Consider the following 13,295-nt stretch of genomic DNA (forward strand, 5'->3'; position numbering starts at 1 on the left):
TCTTCTCGAGCACCCGACTGCCGCAGTCGCAGCTAGCCTTTGTGCCGTCAATTGTCATCATTTCGCCAGTCTCCTACGTAGTATCGTGGACGGGATTTCCGGCGCACTCCCAGCACCCAGTTCCCGAATCGGATCTGAAAATTCGATCGCAACTATCACAATATATGTTGCACTTAGAGACACGCAAATTGTATCAGCATTGAATCTTTAGTCTTTAAAAATAATTAACATTTAGCTAATTAAATAACTTTGACCGCTAGACTTCATCTTGTGTCCGCCGAGCCTATAGTCAGTGAAGGCGGGATTCACGATACTATCAGTGCTTTTTTATTTAATCTGTAAACCATCAAAAAAGCACCTGCATATGCGTGAATCGCCTGGGTGGCCACTGGTCATGACCGGATGCGATGTCATGACGTCACATCCGGTCATGATGACACCACTACTGACTGCTTCACGGAACACCCTCTGGCTTATTAAAATTAAACGAAAAACATTTTAAGCACAATGCATGGACAAATTTGTGTGCCAGCTGCTGTGCTGTAAGCCGGGGGGTCCAAAAAAGGAGTTTCATTTTGGTTAAAATAAAGTTTTGATGATGATGACACCACTACTGTGAACACAAGCAGCTGTGCATGCTTCACGGAACAACCCCAGGCTTATTAAAGAAAATGAAAAACATTCGAAACACAATGCATGGGCAAATTTGTGCCAGCTGCTGTGCTGTAAGAAGCAATACACTGTAGGTAAGTCCCAAAGCATGCCAGGGCTGTTGGGACAGGCAAGCCGATGGCAGACGAAGTGAGGGAAACGAGTCTTTTCTAGAAATCTAGCTCATACGGCTCCTTTTATTTTCCCGGCGCAACCTCGTAGACGCAAGTAAAGCCCGACGCGCACAACGGCCACTCGCGGGACCCCCCCCAGAGATAACCCCATCAATGGCCTGGAGGAGGGGGCCGCCTACGGAGTGTGCGCTCGGCAGGCTCACTACGCTACACGGGCGGGCAAAGCATCACTGTACAAGCGAAACAGCACTAGCTTTACAAGGAGGGGGGAGGGGGGGGGGTCCAGCGGCTGCACCAAGGTGACGGGCGTCTACGGTTACTATGTACAGGTTACAAGGGGCTTAGCCTTGTTCGGAGACGCGACCAACAACATCCCAAACACTCAGACAAGCAACGGGGCGACCAACAGCCCGCACACGCACCATCAGCTTTCCGCCCTGCGGCGGCAGCCTGGGGGGGGCATCCCCCTTTCAGCTTGCTTTATTTAATAGCACTGCCTCCTCTAGGCGCACTCCCTACATGGAAGTTGAGCAGCAGCGCCACAGTAGTTCATTAACAGGCACACCCACCACGTGCACAATAGTGGACTCTTCGCAAGCTTTTCCTCCTCAGAATTCCGACTCCGCGCACATGTTGGAAAAAAAGAAAAATACTCAACGGCGCCGGCACAAAAGGTGTTCTGGACAAATCAACTGGGGTCAGCTGCAAGGGGAGTCCCCCCGTATGCCTCAACCCTCCCAATCGAAGCACACACACGCACTCAGACACACGTGCACACATACAAAGCCAAAAACACGCAACTGCCCTATTCCTCCGGCGACTTAAAACTTAACAAAATATGTCGAAGTAGCATGCTGAACTCACCATGCTCTTCGAAACTACAATTTCAAACATGCTTTTCTATACTCATTCATACATGACTCGCATTTACTACACTGCTACAGGAGACGAGGGGTAGGGGACAATGGAGCAGCAGCAATTTTTCATGTCCCTCTTCTTCCTGGTTTTTCATATATATATATTTTATATATATATATATATATATATGGTGTATGTATAGCTTGTGTCTTTTTATTTATGTATATATATATGTATAAGTTCCCCTCCCCAACTGTCGCCCTCTCATCTTCCTGCCGACCACATAAAAATGGAAAATTCCTTAAAAAAAAAACATGGGAACAGACTTCTGGGCTGGTGCCACAGCTTAACAACACGCAACAAGAAAACAATGAAAGAAAGTCTAACAGAAGACTGAGAGTGCATTCCAAGTGCAACGGCAGACGAAAAATCACACACAGTAGCAGCAGCATCAATTCATCACGCACACAACAGGGGCCAACCGGTGGTGGTGTGGATAGGGAGGGGGGGAGGGTGTGTGGTCCTTGGCCGTCGTGCAGGGGCGGTGGGTGTCCTTTCTTCCCCTCTCTACTGGGCCTGGTACTGTTGCATAGGGTAGGCGCCGATCATGCCGGGCTGCTGCAGGCCCTGCGCCATTGGTGTTTGTGCGGCTGCCACCTGTGGCTGGCCAGGCAGGCCCTGCCACGCCATCTGCATGCCCACGCTCCTACAACAGAAAAATATCAGCTGTGGTTAAACCAGGAGTTACGCGTGAGCTATATGTATGGCTATGCTTCAGTTCAGCTTGAAAGTAAAGACATGGTTTTTGCACATAGTAGTTTTCTATGGTTTCAGCTTTATTTATGCCATAGGGGGCACTTTTGACCACTAAACTGCGATGAGGCGGAACGGCTCAAGGTCAGTGCGGCAACGACGAAAGTGCGATCATGGCGAAGAGAGGAAGTGGCTGGCGTAGTGTAGCTCTCGCTACCAAAACACGATGTGAGCCCCACAAGAGTCGCACCTTGAGGCCGTTTCTTGCAGAACGTTTGGCTTAAAATCAAAGAATTCCATGATTCCAATCACGTTTCTTCTAGGCATCCATAAGGAGCACAAAAATGTGTTAATGCATGGGGAACACACAGAAAGCAGCTGCGCGTCGCAAAATGGGCACGCTGCCTATAGCAGCACAGTGCAGTGGCAGCCAATGGCACTAATTTCAAGTCTAGTCAAAGTGCTTGGTGGTGACATATGTCCAATGCCGTGTGACACTATGATCTGAAGAACCATGAACTTGAAAATAGGTTGAGGGGACCCCAAAATGGGTCAGATCTGCATCTTTTTGTAGCCACCTCATGTGCTTTGACTAAGCCTGTCAATAATTCCCAAATAATTTCTGGCTCTTTTTGATATGTGTTAGAGGAAGGATCAAAGTTGGTTTTTTTTTTTTGTGTGTGAAAATAGCAATTTTCAATAGAATATGCTATGACACTGTCGTCGAACATGCTGCAGTTCTGCATTTCTGTAGATAATACTGGACATTATTATTTTAGTTCAGAACACTGGGCTCCCTAGACGGATTCTTAATTTTGAAATAAGTGACTGATATTAAGATTGCAAAGCTCCTCCCACAGACAGCGGCCACTAGTTGAAATGTCGTGAACCAAAATTGGCTGCTGTGATGTCTTCCGTTACGATAACCTGCCATATACCGCACGGACAGTTCTGCATTTACTTAAATCATACCGCTCACCCTTGTTAGAATCTAAGCATGCCCTCTTTTTACAAAATTAATTTTTCTGAAAAAAAAAAAAAAAAAAAAAAAGTTTGCATGCGAATCAAAACTACTGCAAGGAAGAGCGCGTATCCAAAGCTACCAAGCTTATTTACCCACTCTGCCTTCGCCACTTCGCAAGTGGCGAGTTTCTGGCATCACCTTGGGGCTTTATATGTTGGTGTGTTCCGAAACAACATAACAGATGGCGGCACAGGACGCCGAAAGCCAGCTGAAAGAGACGTTGATAACTGTATGAGCATGTTGTTACGTGGGCCTGGTATAGGCTGCACTCAATTTCACTGGCAGTGCAGTCGCGTGGTTTGGTGTCTGTTAGAAAGCCGTAACAGAAGCCTGAACGCATTTGTAAAGCTGCTTACAGCTGAAGATTTCTGCCATATTTATTGACAAAAATTTCTTGCGCCCATTTCGTCGATATGGTGACTAGAAGCTGGGAGGTGGGAGCTTTGCAGCCGGCGGCGCGGGCAGCAGTAGTTCATGACGGCGCCAGGTGGTGCACAAGTTGTCACTTAGATGCATCATCTCTCCGGCATGGCTAGTATAGTTTGAGAAAGCGGCGAAGGCATGTAGCCCAGTCTGTGATATCTGTCGTTTTCCTGCTTCTCACCTCGTTCGTCGGACTGCAAAATGTGTTCATTTCGCTCGTCTGTCTTATGACTCGTTCGTGTGTGCTGTAGTGATAACAGATGGCTGCCAAATCAAAGCGCCAGACTCACTGTTTTGCCCCCGCGTGCACGACGGGTATGTTTCCTCAAGAAAGAAAGACTTTTTCTGTGCCGGATGACGAGGAGAGGTTTCGAGCGTGGCAGAGAGCGATTCCTCGCGCGGACAAGCCCTTGGAAAAGACTTCGGTACTGTGCGAACTGCATTTTGATGAACGATTCATCATACGTGATTACACTCATGTAGTGAATGGAAACGTGGCGAAGATCCCTCGTGGCTGGCCTTGCCTCAGCGACGATGCTCTACCGACGCTGTTTCCAAACACACCAACTTATCTGTCCAAACGACTACCCCCGAAGAGAAAGTTGAAGACATCCAGTGGAGTAAGTGACGGTTCGCGACACGAGACAACTACGTTTGACGACGCGAGTACTGGCGCAAAAACGGTTCATGACGCATGTAACCTACGGGAGCTGGAACATCTTAGTCCTGACAAGCTACCCACCAAATACTGGTCGAGAAGCCTTATCGCTGGAGTGCCGGAAACAGTCGCATTTAGCGTTTGCGTGCCAGACAACGATAGCTTGTGCTTCAGAAAACTCGTGCTGTGTTCCGCGCATGGAGACCACTACCAGTGTTCAGTGTTTGTTCAAGGTGTATCGCTAAAGAAAGTGGACGTTTTTGACACTGAAAGTTTGGAAGGCCTCCTTCGCTCTGTTAACGAGATGAATTCGTGCGCAGGATTGGAGAAGGACCTGATTGAAGAAAAATTTCCCAAGGACTGGACAGGTCAAGTACAGAATTCATGGAGGCAAGCTGTACAGTGCGAAATGCTTCGGTGTATCACAGAGTGAAGGACCATGTCTTCAGTGCAGATACTTCCGTAAACTTCTGCTAAATCAAGCCTCCTATCGAAGGATGAGGGCAAAAAATAATCTGACCGCGTCCAAAAAGCTGGTGACACGTAATATGCAGCTTCGTCGCGAAAGGAAGAAGGTGCAAAAGCTGAGATCCTCCTTGGAAACAATGAAAGAAGAGAATGCGTCTATATCACATTCAAACCTGCTGCAAAGCATTTCTGCTCTACCCTTAAAGCAAAAGCAGCAGGTAAGGCTATGCTTTGATGCTTCCAGGAGGAAGGGAACTCAGGGAATGAAATACAATCAAGAGTGGCTTCTTGAATGTATTGTGATGAGAATGAAAAGCCCCAAGTTGTATGAGCATATCCGAAAACATAAAGAAATGGTCCTGCCAAGTAAAAGCTGCCTCCTAACATACATCAAGCATTACAAAAGCAGCTTTGGTTTTAATGAGAAAATACTCGCCGCAGTTGCAGAGAAGACGAAAGGCATGGATGAGTATTGCCGGCATGGAGGGATCTTAATTGACGAAATGAAACTGTCTGAAAATCTCAAGGTAACCAGCACTGGAAATATTGAAGGATTTGTCGACCTAGGTGCATACTCTTCACAAGCCCAGAGCCCAGAACCTGTGATCATGGCTTGGTTGTGCTTTTCAGCCATTTTCTGGGGATTTTCAGCAAATTCTTGGAGTATTTGGCTCGCATAGTAACGTAAAAGCAGACCTGCTTTCAAGAATTGTTGTTGACGCCACGCTAGCTGCAGAGAGGTCCGGCCTTTTCGTGGACTTCGTAACTACAGACATGTGGCGTGCTCTTGGCGTGAAGGGCTCTGCAAAGCAGACTGTATGCAAAGTGCAGACGCTAGGAGAAGTTTGCACTTTCTCTCCGATTTTCCCCATTTATTGAAGTGCAACTCTGTTGCTTCAACAGGCCTTGAAACACCGGAAGGAAGGGTAACAGTGGATGTTATCAAGGAGGCATGGAAATACGACAACAGAGACATTGTGAGGCACAGAGCAATGCCACACGTTGCACGGGCAGTGATAGAGCCAAATGGCTTTGAAAAAATGAAGGTCAATTTTGCCTGTGCTCTTTTCAGTGATGAAGTTCTCAGAGGCCTTTATGCATACAAAGAACAAGTGGAAAGCGTGTGGGGCACAGGGTCAACTACTGCTACTGTAGCTTTTACGAGAAGAATGCGCTATCTCGTTGCTGCGATGACATCCAGGTGCAGCAAGGATGGTATGCGTCCAAATTCTGAAAAATTGTCAACTTTGAAAGAATTCCTGGTGTACATAGATACTTGGGAGGCAAAAGTCTGGAAACTGGGCTTCCTTAGTGGTCCAACTGCAGAGGGTCTTCGAGTAACGCTTGCCAGTACTATATCCCTCCTTGACTATGTTACTGGCAAACTTGGTTACAAATATCTTATGACTGCTCGTTTAAGCCAGGACCCCCTAGAAAACATATTTGGAATCCTACGGCAAATGTCTGGATGCAACGATCATCCGACGCCGACACAGTTTCTGCTTTCTGTAAACTGCCTTGCATTTTGCAGCTTGGCAAAGGCACCTGCAGGCGGAAATGTGTCTTCAGGTGTGATCAAGAGCTTGCTGACTGCCGACCCTGGTGCGGCAAAAAACATGCATAACAAGCTCGATGAACTCATAGACATTGGATGCCTCAATGAAGTACATGATGTGCTTAAAAGTACAGACAATTTGCCGGACCACACTTGTCTTGTTTCAGTGAAGAGTGATGCCCGCATCACATATTATGTGGCAGGATATGTCGCACGCAAGATGCTGAAAAAGACCAAGTGTGAGGATTGTGCGAAATCATTGCTTTGCTCAGCCACTAGACCTGACCTTTCCAGTGAAGCCTCTTTAACCAAGGAGGTGGACAGAGGAGGGTTGCTGTATCCTTCCAAGGAGCTTGAAAGCCTCATCTTGAAGATGGAAGATTCATTCACTTATTGTTTCAGCTTCAACAAGCTCAACGCAAACAGCATTATGGAACTGATATCATGCCTGGCAAAAAATGAATTGAACCTTGTTGGTTGTGTTCAACGCAACAAGGAGGTGACAAATTGTGTCATTAAGTTTTATGCACTTACAAGATTGCATTTCCTTGTTCAGGCTGAAAACAAAAAAAGACAAGGAAAAAGAGAGAAGGCACGGCTGCTAAAACTACGACGTGTTACATGATTTGATTTGTTGCCTGTACATATAGCGTTTAATTTTTGCGAGCTGCAAATATCTCAAAGTAAATAATTTTTTTTTTTCTAACCATTGCTTGTACCACTGCAGTCTCCCACGGCGCTATGCATCTATTTTCAGTGAGCTACAAGTGTCTTGATAAATAGAAGACTCCATCCATTGGGACAGTGATCCTTGAACAGTAAAAAAAGAAAAAAATTATGGGGAACAAAAAACATGCACGCAAGCTTTAAAGTTCACAAGCGACCTCCTTACACCTTAGCTTGCCAGGTTGTTTCCGTTCTGCGCTTGGTGCGCCCATAATTTTATTTCCCAGTTTGGTTTGTACAAAAAAGAAATATGCAAAAAAGCTTATAATGCACGTGAAAACAATAACTGAGGTAGAATCAATTCGGGCGTTATAGCGAGCGTCTGACTGCCTGCGAAGCACACGCTGCTGTGCGCTGCTTGCGAAGCGATCTAACTGCCGACATCAGCGCCGCCGCTGCATCCTGAACGCCTGCTTCGCCTCGCGCGCGCGCCTAAGCTCCCACCTCCCAGCTTCTAGTCACCATATCGTCGAGAAAGAGCTGCGAAAAGAGGAGCAGGGCGTTCATTTTAGGTTTTTTGAATCTAAGCAGCGCCACCTCACGTTGGACTTCGCGATCATTAAAAAAATGGGGGCGCTTATAATCGTGTAAATACGCTAGTTTCGTGCCCAGATTTGCCTTCATCACGACCGTCTCCACCATCCAAATGGCGACACTGCTGCGCCAACGTCAGGAAAGTGTGCTAAAGCCGTGAGTGATAACTGCGATACCAGAAAATTTCTGTTCACAGCTTGTGGGATTCGGGCTTGCCGCGGCTGCCCTTTGAGCCGCCGCCGCCCGTGCCATGTTGTTCTCCTTGTTCCCTTTCTCCCGCCTGAGGCGGCGGAGAGGTTCGGCCAAACTGTCACTGTCGTTCGGCCACAGCTTCGCCCTGGCGTCCCAGTGGCTGTTCTCATTGGCGCCTTTTGGCGGGAACACAGCACCGCTTCGACGGCCGCGCTCGCGCGACCGTCCGAGCGGGGCCGAGAGAGAGACCCCTCCGGGGCCGAGAGAGAGACCCCTCCGAGACATCGCAAGGTGCGTAAGCTACTGCTCTTGTCTGCCGGCCTTTGTCCGCGCAGACCAGTGTGAACTCGAGTTCGTCTGCTCCGGGTTGTACCTGAGAGCGCAGCTCGAGCCTGTCGATCGTGATCCAACGATCCGCGACAGGCGTACCTTGCGGTGGTTGCCCACTCTCTCTCAAAGGAACCCTTTGGTCACTGCGAGAGAGAGATCACGGCACGCTCTTGCGTGCTTGCGGCGCGCACTCAGTGTCATTTCGTGCGTGCAAGGGAGCCTTGCTCCTCGCGCGCTCCAGGGACACGGTAATTGAGTATGTGTGCGTATGTGCGTTTGTATATTTGTGCATGTGTGTGCGCGTGTGTACCGCTGGAGGATGGCGTTTCAATAAACGTCTCCTTTGTGAACTTGGAGGCTTGTGTCCTTGCAGCGAAGTGCTCTCCTCCCTGTGGAGGTTTAGTGCGCCCTGCGGTGTTTCAGTGTGCGCGCGGTGACGGCTGATCGGGGCTTCGGCTCGCACGACGCTTGAACCCGCGGTGGTTGGTGGCCTATGCCCACGTAGAAACCACAAGCTACATAGTAGCTGCTGCTGAGGCAGTGCCAGCTAATCTGGCAATTTGGTATGCGAACTTCGCTACTAAGGCACTGCTGAAATAAACCATATCTTAAAAACTATAGGACTGAGAGTAAGAAGCACCATTCAGTGTGGCTTTGATGCGAAACAAAGCCTAGGATTAACGCATGACAATGCCTATAGCGCCTGTGGCCAACGCTGTCATGGTAACCGTTGTGACCTTGTCTACTTTTATGACCGGCTGAGGCTGGATCTTTTTCGGTGCTGCGCTTAATACACCATGCAAGTGATGCTGCAAATCTGTTGCTGCACCACTGGACGGTTCGTCAGGCAGCACATTAGACATCAAAGATTTTGTGTGTTGCTCTTGACATGAGCCAGCTTATGTGACATGCGCTTTTTGTACTCGGATGCCCACATGCACAAAAGCTGCGATTTTCGCCATAATGCTAACCACGGTTATACTAACACTGGTTAAAACTGCCAGTGCACAAAATATGCAGCCTATGTGTTAAGCGGGTGGTTTATACCAGTTTCCAGAGAAGCAAGCCATTCACAAAGGATCCAAAAAATTAATTCCCAAATAAGTGCTGCATCTATGGAGCTGAAACTTGGGAGCTCCTTGTTTGCAGTTTGGCACTTTAATAAGACTGAACAAAGTTTATATTCCAAAATTGGTAAAATGACCAATTTAACAGTGAAATGCAACATAAGTAACATAATGCGCTTACTACAGGTTTCTGCCACTGCAAGAAGATGTGCTTGCTGTCACTTTTTAAAATTGTACTTGTAATTTTTTAGCACTTACAGTAGGTTGAAGATAGCCCAGTGATTTCAGGTTGTTTTCCCACTATGGCAGTCACGGATGGCGTCGAACAGAGCTACCAATTTGCCCCAAGCTTGCCACTGCTCTTGGCTATATCTCATGACGTCACACACCCTAGCAACCAATCAATGGTCGACCAAGTCATGCGACCTTGTGACATCAACATTTTGACGAAATGTGAAATTTCCAACATTACAGCTCATGCGAACTGTATTGTTGCACAAAGGCATGAAAAATGAACATTACTATACATTGAACATGACCAGCTAAGGTAAACATTGACAGACACTGAGATGTAATAAAGTGTTTCAGCAAGATGAGTTTTTAAGATGATATTCCTCACTGAAGTAGTGACATCAAATGCTGCCATCAGAATGGCGCAGTTAAACACGACTCCTCGAGGAAAAAAAAAAAAAACAACTCTCAGGGTTCCATGCGCTCGACCATTCTTTCCACGCAATCTCATGACACCTGAACACTTGCAGGGTGCTGCTTGTGAAAAGAGATTTACGCGAAAATTGCAGATGTTTCCCAAACGGACTGCGTGGTTAAATCCCTGAGGGGGCGTGCGGTTAGGAAATGGGCCCCTTCATCGCAATCGCTGTCTGTTCTTCATAACAAGATTATGCATCCGTGCAAGATGGCTCCAATCAAGAGGACAAGGATAGTACGGTCCCTGGTTAACTCAGCATTAAAAGCCAAAGGGACAAAATGCCGTCCACAAGCTCAAGGTACGAAAACGAAACTGTGCTGCAAGTGCAGCATGCACCTGGGCCACGATGAACAAGATGCAACTGCGCTGGGCTGGCTCTAAAGCTTTTAGTGAAAGTCTATTTGTTCCAACGTTTTTACAGAATACGCAAAAATACAGATGATGGTTCCGAAGTCAGAAGGCTGTACTGGGACCTTTGATAGATCATAAAAACAACAATATAGTATAGTTAGCAAATGGTTATAGAATACATAACACAACAGCTGAAACAGGGTTTGCGATTTTCGGAGCAGCTCAAAGGGGAAAAAAAAAAAAAAAAATTTTGCAGCATGAATTCAAATTTTGGTGTCTGTAAAAAGAAAGCTTACTAAAATAGATATGGACGACAGAGATTGTCTGTGACCTTTTTTGAACAATAGGATAACCTTCACTTTTTAAAGGCAAACAGGAAAAACATGACTCTTTTAAGATAAAATGAATAATTTGACTGAGTGGTTCAGAAACCTGATAAGCAACAAGTCTCAGGTGCCATGAGGATAACTCATCCAGATTATTTCAATACTTTTACTGACGGGACAGGAGCAGCCACTAGGAATGCCCCTGCCCATCAGAGGGCATTGCAGCACCAAGGTCACTGGCACTCTGTGGCACATGTAGGAGCGGAAAAATGTATCCAAATACAGTGTAATCCACCAAGAAGAGATTTATGCGAAAATTGCAGATGTTTCCCAAACGGACTGCGTGGTTAAATCCCTGAGGGGGCGTGCGGTTAGGAAATGAGCCCCATCATCGCAATCGCTGTCTGTTCTTCATAACAAGATTATGCATCCGTGCAAGATGGCTCCAATCAAGAGGACAAGGATAGTATGGTCTCTGAAGAACGATATCAAGAGGATGGCACTAATCAAACGAATGGCGATAGTACGGTCCCTGAAGAGTGATAGCTCTTGAGGTGAAAAAGCAGATTCATCGAGATTTCTGGCAGGGATTCAAGGTTTGGAAGCCTCATGAACAAATACAGCCACCTGATATCTACGATTTTAACGCTAGTCAGGGCTGGGGATGTCCTGCCTCACATCCAGTCATTGATCGGCTTAGTGCATGCAAAAGGACTGCCGGCAGCGTACGCATTACTGGAAGTGATGCTCACAGTGGTTACCAAGTTTCAGTAGCTACTCAAGCAAGTGCGAATTTCCGACTCCTTTAAGCATGCTGATGTCATTTTAGGCCATTTATGTATCCTGTAATAGTGTTCAGTGCTCTCTACAGAAGGCAGGAGTGGTAAATGTGAGAGTCTGAAGCTGACGCCGCAAAAGCTTCTGATAAAGAGAGGTTTTGCGGTGTGCAGGGGGATACACAAGGTGACCAGGGTGGTAATGGTGACAGGCGGATTCCATGGCCTGCGCCTGGACAGTGAAACCTCGGGCCCAGGTTTGAGTCACCTTGTTACCAACTCAGTCCATGTGTGCCGAAGTCCAAAAAAGGGTGATATAATGGAAGGTGTTTTAGGAGAGACAGGGCTGGACGGGCTATCGGACCCGCTCGAAATCCGCCTTTTGCGCGAGTTTTCTGCGCATGGGCCAAGTCCTAGCGGCGACTGATGGAAACACATTGGACGGCGTCTCGCCGCCAGTGCACGGGGGCTAGCGGCACTGTGACCGTCACAAGCTTGGCAAAGCAATGCCAACCACATTTGCCGCGTACGGTTGCCACTCTCGAGGCGTGCCGGAATGCAAGACTCGGTTTTTAAGGTTCCCTTCGGCGAGCCGCGACCAACAACGACGTGAAGCTTGAATTAGGGCTACCAAGCGTCAAGATATGAATGGGCGTCCTTGGCAACCGACTGTGTACTCTCAACCGTGCGAAAAACACTTCGTTGCAGGTAAGTATGCATCTAAAAGGAAATGTGCATGATGAAAAGTACCTACTGGAGTTTGCACCAAGCCTGTAACCCACCAGTGATAGCCGCAATGAGGATTTGTTTGGTGCGTGTTTGGTTTATGTGTTACAATTACAATTCGTTACAACTTGATACTAGACACTCCTGCAACAAGCAAGTTTTGTTAAAGAAAAAAGAAAATATTAATGACACCACCTAAAAACTACCCCTTTTCCTGCGGACAGGAAAGTGTTAATGGACATTTACTGGTGCAATGCACACATTTACAATTTAAAATGGCTAGAAACCTTCAGGGATGTAGTCTCTGCTTTACAACGTCAAAGTGTCCTCTTTCATTTTGATTTGCAGCACGTTCAGTCCTCACTTTTTCAGCTGAGCGAGGCGCATGCAGGTAGCAACATTTTTTTTTTTTTTCACGTACGTCGTTTTGCCACGTTCTCGCATCAAGAACGCAGTGAGGAACGTTCACTGAGTAAGAAAAGGCCATTTGGAGCCGTTTGCTGCTTCTCAGTGTTCTGCATTGCACGGGAAGCATGCGCATTCACTAAGGACTACAAACGTGATCCGATTAGCGCAAACATGCGGCGAGCTCTATGGAGATGATGTGTCCCAGCAGTTTACGCTGTGGAGAATAACTTTGACGGCGCTTTCTTATTCACGCTCACCTTTTTCGATGCAAATATATCGCCGCCATATGTTTTACACTTCGTCAGTCTCGGCAAACTGTTTACATCTGACGATGATAACTCCATCTCGTCATGCAGACTGTCTGCTGCGCTGCAGTCATCATCATGAAAACAATCCGACTACCGCTCGCAGTTGTCACGAGTTCAAGCTTTTTCTGTTTTGAGCTTGTCTTTCTGCCCATCTGCAGCCTGTGATATCACTGTATCGCAGCGAGTGTGACTGCTGGCAGTAGCAGTCTCCCGTACTGGGGAACACGCTAGGCCTACTTCAGGCTCGTACGCTCGGTCGTTCGGTGCACTACTTTCGTCAGCCGCAGCGCACACAGCCGGGGCAGGGCATCACTCGAG

General features: G+C 47.3%; 1 protein-coding gene across 2 annotated transcripts in view; it reads right to left on the bottom strand.

Annotated features, from left to right (window-relative positions):
- Positions 1-817: 817 nt before the first annotated feature.
- The window catches only part of Rox8 (TIA1 cytotoxic granule associated RNA binding protein Rox8), a 240,413-nt gene continuing 227,935 nt past the window's right edge, over positions 818-13,295 (bottom strand). For both annotated transcript variants that reach the window (XM_084591576.1, XM_084591575.1), the window contains exon 13: positions 818-2,349. In XM_084591576.1, coding sequence (XP_084447702.1) covers positions 2,211-2,349 — 139 coding nt within the window. In that variant the 3' untranslated portion in view covers positions 818-2,210. The remainder of the gene's footprint in view (positions 2,350-13,295) is intronic.

This window comes from Amblyomma maculatum, chromosome 1 (assembly GCF_055883805.1).
Source record: "Amblyomma maculatum isolate TAMU_Amacu chromosome 1, ASM5588380v1, whole genome shotgun sequence".
NCBI lineage: Eukaryota > Metazoa > Arthropoda > Arachnida > Ixodida > Ixodidae > Amblyomma > Amblyomma maculatum.